The sequence below is a fragment of the Nasonia vitripennis genome, chromosome 1 (genome assembly GCF_009193385.2).
Source record: "Nasonia vitripennis strain AsymCx chromosome 1, Nvit_psr_1.1, whole genome shotgun sequence".
In the NCBI taxonomy this organism is placed as follows: domain Eukaryota; kingdom Metazoa; phylum Arthropoda; class Insecta; order Hymenoptera; family Pteromalidae; genus Nasonia; species Nasonia vitripennis.
In genome coordinates this window covers 24,277,077-24,292,750 of record NC_045757.1, presented here as the reverse complement: position 1 = coordinate 24,292,750, position 15,674 = coordinate 24,277,077, and the positions used below count along the sequence as shown (strand labels likewise).

Below are 15,674 nucleotides of genomic sequence, written 5' to 3'. Positions count from 1 at the left end.
ATAGAATGAAACTGTACCGTATGAAACTGATTTTCAAAACGGCTATACTATAAATTTGAATTGACGAATTTGCAAAGCGAAAACAGTAAGTGATATTCAAATGAACATATTAATTTTTTTTCAATTAAATGTGACAGACTGCAATAACTATAGGGGTATTTCACTTTTAGCAACGTGCTACAAAGTTCTGTCAAACGTAATACAAGCTAGACTCACTCCATTCGCGGAAGATATAGTAGGAGATTATCAGTGCGGATTTCGGCGCAACAGATCGACGAGCGATCAAATGTTTACCATAAGACAGTTGTTAGAGAAAAAGTGAGAATTTTGCGAAATCATACACCAACTATTTATAGATTTTAAAAAAGCGTACGACTCTATTAAGCGAAGCAAAATGTATCAAATTCTAGTACTTCTCGGTGTGTACCGAAAAAACTCGTGAGATTAATTCAAATATGTCTGAACGGAAGCACGGGAAAGGTCCGAGTAGGCGGTAATGTATCAGAACCCTTCATGATACGCGATGGTTTAAAACAAGGGGATGGGCTCTCTACGGTTCTGTTCAACTTAACGTTAGAGTATGCCGTTAGAAAAATGCAGGTTAGCCAGCTGGGCGCAACGCTTAATGGAACAACGCAGATACTAGGCTACGCAGATGATTTGGATATACTGGGGGATTGTAGGGAAACGGTAGCAAGAAACGCGGAAATCTTCATAAAAGCGGTGGAGTATACAGGGTTAGAAGTGAGTGAATCAAAAACAAAGTACATGATTGTGAATAAGCTAGGCGTCTGCAGAGGGGACGAAGATCTCAGAGTTGGGAATTTTACTTTTGAAAAGGTTAGCGAATTCAGGTATCTGGGTACGACCATAAATGATAGAAACGAGATTAATGTCGAAATAAATAAGAGACTCCATTCGGGTAATGCTTGCTTCTACGCCGTGAGTAATTTACTTAAGTCGAGGCTGTTGTCTAAAAACGTTAAAATACGAATATACAGGACAATAATACTGCCGGTGGTTCTGTACGGGTGCGAAACGTGGGCTCTCACTAAGCAGGCGGACAACCGTTTTAGGGTATTTGAAAATAAAGTCTTGCGAAAAATATACGGGCTGAAGAAAGATGAGGAAACCGGGGAATGGAGGAGACTACACAATGATGAGTTACGCAATCTGTACGCGTCACCAAATATTAACAGAATAATAAAATCGCGCAGATTGGGATGGGCAGGGCACGTAGCGAGAATGGGAGACGACCGTACGGCAGCGCGTGTCATGAAGGGCAGGCCGATGGTAACGCGACCTCTAGGTAGACCTAGACGTAGATGGGAGGACAACGTAAAAGCTGATCTAGTAGAAATAGGACGGGTGGGTGTCGATCGGAGAGGTGCATCTTGGGTGGGGTTGACACAAGATAGGGCAGCGTGGAAGGCTTGCGTAGATGAGACAATGAACTTTCGAGTTACAAATGCCACTTAAAAAAAAAAAAAAATTAATGCACCTATAAAAAGCTTTTGACCATTCAAAATTTGTATATCAAAGATTGATGAATTTTGGAGGTTATATATATAAGTCATCAATGAATTTTAATTTCTTACGAATCATTATTCTCTATTTAACATATCATCTTTTTACAAATAGTAAATAATTTACCCCTATGTAAACAAAGCAATCTCTCACCGCAAGTGCGAATCGTGATACTGAGATTTTCCCTTTTGGCGTCATTATATCCTCTGGTTTTATATAGCAAAAGAAGTGGATGCGTATAAGCTATACTGATGAAAGACTTTTTGATTACCACGTACCATAAAACGCATCGAATTTATGGTAGTCTTAATGTCATGACGGACCATATTTTTAAAATGCTGTAAGACGAGTATCAGGTCAACGATCGAAAAAAATGCGAGAAAGTACAAGGCGTTACGACGCATTTATGTGTTTATACGTAAGTGTGCGTGGTACTGAATGACGCATCACGTTTTTAGAATTTTCATGGTCAGGGACAAGGTCCGCGAATTCGTCGGCGCCACACTGCTATATAATGGATTACATTCGCGGATTTCAAATCAATAAAAGCCTACGAGTTTGTTAGCATATATCTGCAGCGCGATGATGTTACCGAGTCAATAAGATTTTTTAAGAACAGGAACGATTTGATAATTCATTATCTTAAGATGATTTTGGTGCATCATTTATATGTATTATTGTCGAAAATTTATATTTTAACATATTTATAATAAAAATTCTTTTTCTTTCTATTGAGCTTTGTTTTCGAACGAATGCGTGTTGTAAGCTGACGAAATGCAATTTCCTTCTAATGATGTTTGAATTAGTCTTACAATTAATTTAGGAATTGATTATATCGATATTTGTCTATGACTATGATAGAGACGCTAGAAAACTTTATTGTTAATTTTGATCTGTCAATTAAGGGTACATTAAAATCCATATTTTTTTTAAGTACGACTATATACTTTTGATAATTGATAGACTTGATAACTATCAACCAATAGCGCGTTTTTTCCATGCTTCAATGCACTTACCTCAAATTACAAATTTATTAAATATTTTATATACTTTTCGTAAAATAAATGCAGCACCAAAATCAGTACACGTCGTGTAACAAGTAAAACAATAGTAAATTATGTAGTCAAATCAGGCAATGAATAGTCGATGACTCATTCTCACGTTTCAATCTGAAACTTTGAAAAAATTAAGATAAAAATAAGAGCAAAAGCTGAATAAACCAGTATCTTTGTGAGGGGGAATCCCCAGGTCCCATCTTTTTCCTCGCTTTCAGGCGATCATTTCTTTACATCGGAACCCGCCCCCCGCAGGATTGCAGGCTGTAAAGCAGTCATCCATACACATTCAAAAAATGCATTTCGTAAAAATGCGATTTCAATCCAGCGCATATAGCATGCACAAAAATCCATTGGATTTGCGATACGCATACCATTTTTTTCTCATTAAGAATTCAATTATTAAAAAAATAAAGATTATATAGATCCCAAATAAAAAGCCTCGCCAAGTTGTATATCCATACATGCAAAACATCTTTCGAAAGCATTCATCGAATCCTGCACATAACCACCCATTACAGAATTATTATCCCAATATACAGCACACCTGCTCGACGATGACGAAACCACCGCACAGGAAATGTGGCATTCCACACTTACAAAACTCGAAATCCCACACGTGAAAACAGTGGAAAAATAGGACGGTCCCGGCTCACGAGACAAAAGTCGTCGTGAGATCCTCGTCGCGATGTCCAGTCGTTTCTTTTTTTTTCGCGCCCCTCTTCTCCCCACAGCCGCGTGGGCGAGCTGGTCTCGCGGATCAGAGCAAAAGGGATGCGAAGAAAGGAAACAAGACACCTTTCGCCAAGAATCGGTAACTTTCCAGCGAACAGTCCGGGTACGATGACTCCGGCAGAGTAAGTACATCATGCACTGAGGACGAGTGAAGGGCCGGACGTGGAAAGTTACAAACCGTTTTGAAAATTGGATTCCGCACGACGATACAGTCGCACTTTTTCACGCTGCGTCGATAACTTGACGCGAGGACACGCGATTATAGCCTGTAGGTCCGTGGAAAATTTCACAGGATTATGTTGCTTATATACACTCCGCATCAAGGAGAGTATATAGTTTTTCTTGGGCTCGGTCTTGAGTCGGGAACAGTCGATTAATCTTCGTCGTTATAACGCTCTGTTAATATAGTAACTTGACATTATTCTCTTTATTTTTTTGACTATTGCAAAACTAACGCTTTTTTCATCGACACGCGTAATGAACCTCGAGTATACACGTGGATCTGCTTTGAGAGTACGCACCCTGTCAGGCTTGTCTCTTCGTTTTGTTTATAACATTTTGCATTTTCCATGAGGCGATAGATTTATTTCAGTCGCGCCGTATACTCTTTCGGTTTTTAGAAAATTTTTGTAGAATATACGTTCAATATTTATGACTCCAAATCTCTGAGTATAGCTATAAAAAAGTGTCTTAGACGAGCCTGTTTTATAGCCTGGAAAAAAATGCTGCATTATCCTGATCGAAATTGGCCGATTTAAAATGGTGAAAAAGCTAAAAACTTAGATTTATTTGTCAGTTCTTGTTACAAGATGTAACGCTTTTTATCCTAGTTCTTTGGCAGTTCTTAGATCGAGCTGTTTTTGAAAAGTAATGCCAACGTAATGCCCAAGATAGTTGGTCAAATGACAGCGTCTACTTGGCTCGGTTGGCTAAGGCGCACGGCTTTCCTTGTGCAGGGCTCGGGTTCGAGTCCCAGGTCACTCGAAATATTTCGAATGATTTTTCGCATGCAAATCATTATTCTATATACTTTCATTTAAAAAAAACTCGAATACAAGCCTGCTAGTAATGGTTTTCCAATTCTAACCTCGAATCGTCATTAACCACGTGCACCTGTGTCGTATTATTTCACCAACCATCTTCGGAAGAAAATAGTTAAGAATACTCAATCTAAAAACTGCCAAAGAACTAGGATTAAAAGCGTTACATCTTGTAACAAAACCTGACAAAGAAAATTACCAAGTTCTGAGATTGACAACCTCAGAACTGCCAAATAACTTGGATACCGTTTCTACCAGGGTACTGCCGTATGGGTAATAATTCAGCTAATATTATAATGAGTTATGATTTTATCGATTAGCAGCATTTATAGTTTTTTTGGACAGAAAAATGGTTTGTTGAAGACTATTTAAATTCAGACTCGCTTACATATATATTGAAGAATTAAAATTGATCAAATCTAGCCCCAATATATATAATTCAATAATAAGCTGTCGAATCAAACTGGCACTGTATTACTGTTTCAGTAGAATGAACCAGTTTTATATTCTCCGTAGAATATGAATTTAGAAAAAACTATTTAGAAAGAACTAAAATTAATCTGCTACCGGAAAATGAAAAATTTATAAATGAAAAGATGAATATACACAACATTTTTGTATTTTTATTCATTCACAAGAATATTTACATTTTACACGCTGATTAAAAAATTCTAAATTACTCAAGTTAAAATTTCTTAGTGGATATATTTTTTTACTGAAAATCTAAATTTTTGTTATACAAGAATGTTGTAATAAAATTATCCAATTGAATCATTAACGTCATAGTTCGAGATCATGCAGCCATAGACTTTTACGGCCCAGTTGATTTGATTGCGTGGTAATCGAAAATGTATATACTGGTATGCTAAATATTAAATAACCGCTCCAAACCTGATTTCATTTATCATGCAGATGCAACTGTCACTCGAGTAGGTCAAAACGTATAGTAATGCGCATACATTTTACGTCGGAATAATGCAACTAAAATTGAAGTATTTAATTACAGCGAATGCAGAAAATGCGATTAAAAGTCTTCTACAAATTTTAAAAATCTTCGGTCCTCAGATTTTGTGATACTTTTTTCTAATGCAAACGACAAATAGAGTCAGCTCAAGACCGAACTCATACTTAAACCGAACACCCACAGTCTTGCGAAAGTAATTTTCTCTATAGCTTTCGCTAGTTCGATATTTCAAAGACATAAACACGTTAGCCTACGGGTCGCATGCAATTCGGCCGCAGTTGCAGCAACAGGTAGTCCCGGCAACCAGATTCGAACTTTCGAGAAGGACCTTTACGCACTTACCGTTTCGCAAACCTTGACAAGTGCTATTGGCCGCGCGTCTATCGAATTTTCGAGATAACAGCCCATAAACGAAAAAAGGGGAGGAGTCCAGCGCAAGGGTCATGTGCAGCGGAAAAAGTGAGAGACGCGCGAGGGAAAAAAAGACAATCGGAACCGAAAAGAGAAGGGAACGACCGAAAAAATAAGTAAGTAAGTATATGGTGGTTTGCATTGACGAGCATTGTTTGTTGCCGAGTCGCGTTGTTTGTTTTGCACGGAGAACAGTGTGCCGGGAGTAGAGTTTGCCAGTATTGTCTGCAGAGCTTATTATGTAAAGTCGATAGATTTATGGCGACCAAGAGAGGGATATACCTATATAACTATAAATATACCTAGAATTTTCAAATTCGTTTGCCGGGCGTCTGCGAGCGAGCTATCGCGGATATTTACCACTAGTTTGAGACAGAAAATAATTGTGGCACGAAGGCAAAAAGAATAAGAACAAAATGCGTTCGTAAACAATAATTTATTTATGACCGTGTTAACAGCGTTATGTCATGAAATAGTTATCGGTGTCTGGTCTAAGTATAATTTTCACGATTCACTTCTGTGTCTAGCGGTGTTAAGGTGAGACACCGATTGTTTTTGTGAGAGTTATACCGTTGCGAACCAAAATGAGACTTCTTCCAGGTTCTTGGAATATACTTTGAGAAATTATTCATCGACTCGGAATTCGATTATGCAAAAAAAAACTACATAACAACTACAAGCAAAGATACTCAATGAACAAATTAATTTTATCACGTTATACAATGAAACTCGTGGATGCGCGTGTGACATGCTTCATCAAATATATACACAAATGACAAATTTTTATGGATGCAAAAACAATCGGTCAATATGCAAAATTCCATTTCGATGCGTGCGCTTTTTTTGCCGAATACTTCTCGCATACGCGAATCTCGAAAGCGAGAGATATACGCATCAACAATGCAAAATCGCTGCGCGCGCGCGAAGCGATAATTGCGTCACGTAGACGGTCTCCGAGACGACTCATAAAATAACTGCACTTTAGTACGTGATAATTCAATATAGGCGCAATAGAAAAAAAAACGATCGATGCACGATTAAAATTCTGCTAATACTGTGTACCGATGATCGTACTTCCGTATATTCAATTAGAGGGCTATAAAAATATTATCTAAAGTTTTTTTTTTTTTAATAAATAATATACATAGAATATTCAGTAATGCAACAAGAGAAAGTTGCAGTAGACGATTATAGTTTTGTAATTGATCATATTTTTTCAAGACTAAGCTAATCAGTTTGATTGGAAAGATTCAATGATTATCAATCATTGTTTCGTGACTTAATAGGCCTTAATACACTTCAAAAGTTCTCTTGGGCGATCAAACCTCAATTTTTCAAATCTGACATGCCTGCGGCGAAGTAACTTGAAGATGCTGTATATAAGAATGTAGAATTCGGAAAAAATGTTTGAATAATACAGTAGGAATGGTTTTATGCAAGAGGTTATGAAATTTTCAATACTGTTCGCAAAAATTATCGCACTTCTTATTATAAATAGTGTAAAACCAAATTTGGATTATAAGCCATTTTTAAACACTTATACTACAGCAAGTACCTACTCGATAATTGTAGTTTTCCGATAATTTTCAAACGTAAACAATGCTCAAATCCTTATCGGGCTCTATTTCTCAACTCCGCAGTTGATTATTCACAGCAAATAAATTTTAAGAAAACGTGACCCGGTTATCAAGTTTTCGATATCACTGCCTAATTACATCCACCCGAGTTAGCACATTCCTCTGAAAAGTGTGTCAATCTTGAAGTGCTTGACTGTAACCGTATATTCCAATAATCACCCTAGTGAAAATAAAAAATGTAATAAAGTGTAATAAAATATAAGAAAATGTAACAAATCGTACCATTTTGTACGTTTTCGTTGGATTTCGGACCTTTTTTACGTTTTATTACAGTTTGCTACATTTTATTACATTTTGTTACGTTTTATTACAATTTATTACATTTTTTTTTCCACTAGGGCTATACTGATTTTTTTTCTCTGCTCGACAAGATACAAAGCAGAGGCAATCGTGTTCCATGAGTTACTTTTTATTTGACGCGATCTACTCGTGTGACATAATCGTTCCACAACCGTTATAGTAATGCTATGAAGTGGTCCATCTAACGTATACGAAAATTTACATATGGATGTAATCAAACGAGGATCGCAAAAACGCTGTGATAAAGTTTTCCATTCGAGTCACCTTGATTTTCCAGACCAGTGACAAACTTTGTTCCGCCGACACTCGCGCGTCGCTTTTTGCATTATATCCAGCGACAACACAAAATTTTTCCATCTCCTCGTATTTATCGCGTGCGATTCCAGCTTTTCTAAAGTTCGACTTACGTGCGATACGGAGATTTCTGCCGCGATGGTGGAAAAAAAATTATGCATGTCATCGATCATTTTCCAATTGGAAACTCATTAGGCGGTTCAGTTACAACGACGAATATTTCAAGTCACCGTCCGAGGAGAAAAACCGATTATTATTTAACTTTGTGATGCCTTTTTTATCGTAAAGCGGTGCAGCGTAAGAAAGAATTCAGCTTTTTATCTTTTTGACAAATTGTCCGTACCTTAGAGCTACGCGTTTATGTCTGAACTTTACAAATTCACTCTTTTTAAAAGAATTCAGAAAATACATTTTAATTAGTGTTGCATTCAAAATCATTTATTAATTTATTAGTTATTTTACATAGATTAATGTATAAAATTAATTTTCTTTTTGTACAAAATATTGCTTCCAATATTGTTCACAAAATTATAGCATGTACGAACCAGTTCTTTCTTAACGTACATAGATAAGCTTAAGCACTGTACTGTTCCTAATGTTAGGACTATTCGTTCGAAATACTTTGGCTAATCTCTTCAACATCTTCGAAGACAGTCTGACTTTTTTCATTGACGAAAATAACTTGCAGCTGGTTGATTTGCTTGGAGACAATGGTTCTGTCAATAGTACTAACGCAATTGTTCTCCTTGTCGGTTATTGTCGACCGTATAACAGAGTGCGGCAAGGCGTACTTGAGCTTCTTCCAGAACCAGGGATCGCCCCACTTGACGTAGGTGTTCATCGTCAGGTAGGATCGGAGGTCGGTATCGAGATCGTAAATGTGCCCGATCTCGCCGTAGACGACGATGATGACTCGAGCGCGTTTTTCGCTGAGAGCCCGTTTATAAGCGGTCTGAAACTCCATACGGGCCCAGACGCTCTCGATAGAGTTGGGCGAGAGCACGTTAATAGTTCGTCGCGAATCCTCGACGCTGCGAGAAATCTGCACGGGTATACACTCGCCGGCCAGCCAGTCCCGGATGTGGATGCAGATCTTATAAGGTCTCGGTCCTTCCTCGAGTTTGGTCACGAGTTCCTTCACCACAAACTCCTCGTCCTTGTGCGAGTAGCTGACGAAGGCGTCGTAGATCTTGCCCTTGTCAACCTCACGCTCTGTCACCAGGCAGAGACACGCGTTCTTCGAGTAGAGCCATATTTTGATCTGCTTCCCGAAGCAAAAGTATAGAGTTGCTACGCAACTCATCAGAAGAACGAAGAGACTGGCGAGAGAGCCGGCGATGATGATCAAATTATCCGAGAATTGACAGAGCTCGTCTATTGTGAGTCTCGACAGAGATACGATGGAGTTTTGGCAAGTAATGTTCACAAAGTCAGAGATCTGCTTGTAGCCCATTTGAAAGTTAGAGAGCAGATCACGGGATGAACAGTTGCAGATCCATGGATTGTTGCGAAGCGTTAGTTGCGAGATATTGGATACGTCGAACAGTTTCTTGAGGACCTCGGAATTCAAAGATGTCAAGTTGTTGCCTTCGAGGTTCAAAATCTGTAAAAGAAACGTGTCACGTTAATAATTTGAAACGAAATCATAGAATCATATCATTAATATTCATACTATGAAAGTTCAGCTTACCTTCAAGTTTGGCGTGATCAAGTTCATTTCCACATCAGTAATTTTATTCTCGGCCAAATTTAAACTGACCACCTTGTCGTAACCCTTCGCACTCATGTTTGGCCCAGACCTGAGCTTGTTCCTGGATAAGTCCAGCTCAACACAATCGTATCCACGAGTGTTGATCCATGCCGGAGGAGAAGTCAAGTTTCTACGAGCGCAGTCGAGCAGTAAAGAATTGTCCGACGGCGTCATCCAGCAGTCGCAGGTGGAATTAGCTGCGCAGGGATCGTCTTTCTGAGCCTTTGCAGACTGTACTCGGCACTTGATCGCACTCGTCTCCAATTGTTCGACAACCAAACCTGCCATATGTTCAGGACCGTCGCAGGTCATGTTTTTAACGTTCAGTTTGACGAATTCTTGGGCCTGAAGGTCCATCTGGTTGTTGAGATAACGGACAAGATCGTAAAGTTCGCAGTCACACTGAATCGGGTTTGAAGACAGAAAGACGATGGCGTTGCGAGGGTGCATGACATTGGATTTGTCGGCGATCTGGTTGGTAGAGAAGTATTCGAGGCGAGCCAGGTTTAGCAGCTGAATATTGTTGTGACTCAAATGGACTTTGATGCGGTTGGATGTGAATTGGAAATCCGCGGCCTGTAACTTTTCGAACTTGTTGTACGACAAATCGACAGTTCGTAAATTTGTGCTGGTGACCATCCAATCGCTGAATATTTCTTCGATGTTATTATGCGCCAAATCCAACACTTCAAGCGATGCGCATGCATGAAATGGCGAAATTTGACCAAAGAGATCAAAAACGTCGGTACGCAGTGTCAACTTATTGTTTGCAAACTTTCCGATTTTCAGCTGTTGAAGGGAAGCAAAAGCGTCAACATTGATGTAAGTCAGATCGTTGTGCTCCATGTTGAGCTCCTGCAGATATTCCAATCCATCGAATGTATATCTGTAGAATATTAATTTTTAAATTTCACTCGAAAAAATAAAAATAAATTATTCGAACTTTGAAACCTGCACTTACTCTTTTATGAATGTCAGATGATTCTTGGACAGATCAAGCTTGATGAGCTTCTTGTTATTGAAGAAAGTTCCAGCCTCAAGAAACTCTTGGTCGTTGGAAGACAAACTGAGCGTGTGCAGTTCAGCAGCATCTTTCAGAAGATTAGTGGGCAGCTTCTTCAAATAATTTTCATTTAAATTCAACTCAATCATACTCGTCGAGCCCCATAACAAATCCTCGGGCAGGTAGTGAATTCCGCTATGCGCGAGCGAGACCACTTTCAGATTGGCAAAGCCGAACAACAATTTGCCGGGCAGCGTCGTGAGATTACCGGTATTATTTGAGTGATTGACAATCTTGAGTTCTGGATTGTATTGAAATAGATCGGCAGGCAATGAGATAAAGTTGTTGCCGCCAAACTCGATGACCTCCAGGCTCTTTAAATCAGCGAAAATATTCGCCGGAAGAGTTTTAAGGTTGTTCAGCTGGATGTCGAGGGCAGTGAGATTTTGCAGGTTGTGGAACACGTCAGGCTTGAACTCGTGCAAGTTGTTCTGCCCAAGATTCAACGAGTATATCTGCTTGAGCCTGTCGAAGATACCTGGTGCCAGAGACTCGAGTTTGTTGCCGTTGAGCTCGAGCGTCCTCAGAGAACTAGAATTGTCGAAGAAACCTTGCGGGATCTCGGCGATGCTCGTATTCTTCAGCTCCAAGCGCTTCAAGTTAGGAAGTCCTGTAAGCGTTTTAAAATAAGCATTAATTACGTTTTGTCTTTTTAATACAACTAGAGATATTTTGCTCGCTTCGCGCGAGCAACTACTTTTATTTGTATGTATGCTTTTTGGACATGTCTTCAGTTTTGAGGTTATAATTTCTCAATTTAGAAATATTGATTCAATTAATATCAAATTAAAATTTATCAATTAATGTATTAATTGTTTTATTATTTATTTAATTTGCTTTTATATCATAAATAACTTTGTAAAAATTAAATCTATTTTAATTCGTAAATACTTTCTAGATTTTATATTTTCGCGCCCTTTTAAAAGCAGCCAATCAAATCTCGTTTTAGTCGGCTTCACTTTTCTCGTATCTCTTTTTTAAGAAGGAATTAGCTATTTTAGATAGGCTTCACGCGTTATATTATTGTCTGTTTATATTTCACTTTAGGAATTCTCTCTTAAAAAAGTGATCGACTTTGTTATGAAGCATTTAATTAGAAATGTGAATTTTATCACATAACCTACAAACGCTTCAAACTATTGATGCTCGGCAGGCGGCAAAATTAAAATTTTTTCTGGACTACAAAGATATAATTGATGACATGATAAGGAGTGCGCAAAGCGCACTTAGATTTCCTAGTTAAAATAAAATTTTTTCATAGAGATAAAATACTATATAATTAAAACTGCGTGCGCATACGAACAGCCAATCGGAGCCAAAATGGAATCGTTACAACATGAAGCCATATTCATTCTTAGAATAGGATCACTCTTATGATTGAATTATACATATATTGTTAAATCAGCGAAAAAACTCACCTCTCAAAAGATCTCGCTGAAGCTGTCCCAACTTATTGTACGATAGTACGAGATGTTTCAGCTGGGTAAAAACGTTGAAGTCCTGAACGGTCAGCGGAGCGCTGAAATCCTCGTACTTCAAATACTCCACCCCCAGAGCATTGATCTGCCAGTCCACGATTTTAGCGCTGTACATCGGACCTGGAGCTGCACAGGAATCAAACTCAAACTTGACGACGGGACCGACAACGATGGCGGAGCCCAGAAGGAACTGGGACCAGTCCGGAGAGTTCTTGCACTGGATGCGCACTTTGTTCCCTGGCTGGATCGTGATATCGAAGGCCGAGTTTGCTGTGGAGTTGATCGCGCAGTGGATCTTGTACTCGTTCATTGCACTAACGAAGCAGTAGCAAGGTAGATGTTTGGGGCAGCTGAACTGACCAGACGTGCTGGAGACGGCAAAAATCAGGATAACGGCCAGTGGCAGTGCAAACCGTGCCATTGTAGAGTATTTTTAAAAAAGACGATTCTGGAAAGAAATGTTTTATTAGATACGACGTTCGAAGAGTCAGGTGTTTAAAAATCGGTTTAGAATATAAATACATGTTTTATTCCACACCCGACCGAAATGGCCACTTTTTGCACCTGAATATCGGGGCAAAAGTAGCATATTTTTCCCGTAAATCTGTTTGGAGGCAAAAGTATAATCAACGGGGCAAAAGTAATTTTTTTTTTTTAATGAATGAAATTAATATATAAAAACACGTTGACTTCGATTTTCAGAGACAAATAGTAACCATTTCAGTCAAGAGTGGAATAAAGTACTATATGCAACACGGGTCGAAAGTAGCAGTGGGGTCCGGTGGTGATTACTGACTCGCTTCGCTCGGGCAGTAAACGCACCCTCGTAAAAATCTTCTCGCTTGGGCAGTAAACCCACCAGCGGGAAAAATCTGCTACTTTCGACCCTTGTTGCATAATGTACTATTTCGTTCGTTTTATCGAGTTTTTCTCAGTATTTAAATCGTGGTTTCACACTGTACTTTTCTTCGTATAGGGAGCGACGATGTTGATTGTAGTGTGCTGAACGACGGCGCACGCTGGATCTCACAATGAATTAATTTTTTTAAGTCGCTACTGCTTAGGCGACTCGTGCTATAACTGTTAATCAGCACAGAAGCTTCGCACGTAGCTATACATTCTATATACACGAGAAAAAAGGTTTTCAGCGATTTTTCGCTTCAATGTCAAGCCTGGAACCTGTTTTTCGGATGCACGCTACGACGCTTTCGGACGCATGCCCCACTCTCCAAAGTCACGACGCGTGGACCAATCAGCGCGCGTGTTTACTATTTCTGTCTTTGTCTCTGTTCTCCCCACTCTTCCTAGTCTACCGCCTGGCTGGCGGGATAGCGCGTCAAAACTCGCTGCTTGGAACCCGAAAAACGTATTCCAGCACAGCGACAGGCGCTGCCACAGAATCAAGAACTCGCTACTTCTCGAGACATGCCAAAAACCGCTGAAAACCTTTTTCCGTGTACGTCAATCGAGTGCTTTGTGCGCAGGCATTCCTCACGTAATTGTCAAAAATGCGAAAATCCGCCAAAAAGTGAAAATTCGGGCTTTTTAGGCATTTTATTCCGTTTTAGATGATTTTCACCCTATTTTAAATTGCTCGCAACTTTTATGTTCGCATGGCGGGACAATAAATAATCCGGGGAGCAATAAAGGCTATTTTTTTGGCAATTATAGTAATTAGCCCGTAACTTTTTGTTGGCATAGGGTTTGGAGGTGGCACCCCTGTTTTTTACATATTGTATGTCCAAACGCAGGTAAAAAAACTTGGTTTGGTCAGTGTGTCCTCAAAATTGCAAGAGCTCGATTTTTCGACCGTAAAGTGACTTTTCGTAGAATGACTCATGTGTGTATAACAATTATTACGCATGTGAAAGGGGCTTTGCAAAGCTCAAATAAAAATGTAACAGCTTATAAATAAGAGATTCTGGTTCACGAATCGGCCGTTATAGGATATGGCGCTACAGTTTTTAGAATACTATATGCAGTATAAATGCATTCGCTATGTAATTTAATTTATATAATTTAGTAAATTTTTGGCAAGAAACATACGTACATGCATTTTAGCAGCAGAACATTATATCGTCGCTCCCTACGAAGAGTAGCACTGTTCAAATTTCCCGTCATAAGTAGCACAACTCATTTGTCGCACGCTAGACTAGCACAACTCAAAATTTCCCGCGAAGACTAGCACAACTCAAACTTTCTCACAACTTAAACAACGAATTTCTATAAAAATTTACAATTTTTTACCGAATTTAAAATTGTTTTCACAAATACAATAATTTTTTACAAGCATTTATTTAAATTGTTCCCTTTTTTTAGAAATTTTCGAAACTTTTTAAAACTTTAAGGTTTGTCTGTCTTTGTCCAAGGTTTTCATGAACTTAACTAACCCAATAATCCAATAAAAACGTAAAATACTCACATTTTAAGTAATATAAGTCGCGAGTTGTGCTAGTCTTCGCGGGGAATACGTGAGTTGTGCTACTCTTGGCGGCATTTATGAACTGTGCTACTCTTCGCGGCAAATCGTGAGTTACGCTAGTTTTTGTTTGAAAATTTGAACTGTGCTAGTCTCCGTACGGAGCGACAATATAAAAAATTGCTAATCCGAACGCACTATAAAAAAAGCCAATATCGATAAGTGAATGTCATTTCCAACGACACTTATACGATCGTAAGATGTATGCACATTATACTCTGTTCCGTAAACATTAAAACGGTCATTGCACCAAGGCAACGACTTCCTTCTTTTTCCGGTTGCGGCGAAAAAATCGCTCTTTTTACTGTCTGGCGAAGGAGGCAAGCTAGTTGTTTTATTAGAGCACCGGTGTCCTGGTAGAAAATTAACGAGTGAAAACCGTTAAAAAGTTAAGTTTAGTTGACCATTATTATCAAATTTGAATGTAAAATAATAAAGCAAAATGTTGCTAATATTTTAGTGATGCGTGTCTATTATACCAACACAGTATTATTTTTAAGTTAAAAATTATGTTTTCCTTTTTTTCTTGCATTAAAACGTTTGCATGTTTTATTACAAATATTTGGATTTTTGACGATTGCAAGATATTTTTCTATAATTTCTGGATTGTAACAGTCATTTGACAAATTTCAAGCAAATGTTCTGTTTTATCTTGAGTTAATGTGTATATCTATGCATTTATAATGTTTAAACTCTTATTTATTTAAATTGTTAACCACAACTTAGCTAAGTGGCCCAAAACTTAGCTTATTAACCGTTAACGTTTCTACCAGGGTGAGAAAGTCAAGAAAGTGCTTGACCATATCAGTAAGTAAAGTGTTCTCTATAGCCGCATAAACGCGTTCTTGTGTAGATAGCCCGCATTGCAGGAGCGCGAACTTGTTGACAGACGATTTATGGGCTTCGATGAGCTTTTAACCGCGCAAAATTCGGGGTTAAGA

The 15,674-nt window shown here is 38.6% G+C and overlaps 2 protein-coding genes across 4 annotated transcripts in view; one reads left to right on the top strand and one right to left on the bottom strand.

Annotated features, from left to right (window-relative positions):
* Positions 1–15,674, top strand: part of LOC100120747 (scavenger receptor class B member 1) — a 59,948-nt gene that overhangs the window by 4,362 nt on the left and 39,912 nt on the right. The window lies entirely within an intron of this gene.
* LOC116418378 (protein toll-like) lies at positions 6,150–13,675 on the bottom strand. The gene is made up of 4 exons (XM_031933651.2): positions 12,195–13,675; positions 10,675–11,386; positions 9,654–10,599; positions 6,150–9,566 (listed from the first exon to the last, which is right to left on the bottom strand). Exons 1-4 carry the CDS (start codon positions 12,673–12,675, stop codon positions 8,568–8,570), a joined length of 3,138 nt encoding a protein of 1,045 aa, XP_031789511.1. The 5' UTR covers positions 12,676–13,675; the 3' UTR covers positions 6,150–8,567.

Excerpts from the sequence above, each read along its gene's own strand:
- LOC116418378 (XM_031933651.2), bottom strand. The coding sequence starts at position 12,675 with ATGGCACGGTTTGCACTGCCACTGGCCGTTATCCTGATTTTTGCCGTC. Across the intron at positions 11,387-12,194 it reads TCAGCGAGATCTTTTGAGAG|GACTTCCTAACTTGAAGCGC; the intron begins GTGAGTTTTTTC and ends AAACGCTTACAG. Across the intron at positions 9,567-9,653 it reads TGATCACGCCAAACTTGAAG|ATTTTGAACCTCGAAGGCAA; the intron begins GTAAGCTGAACT and ends TTTCTTTTACAG.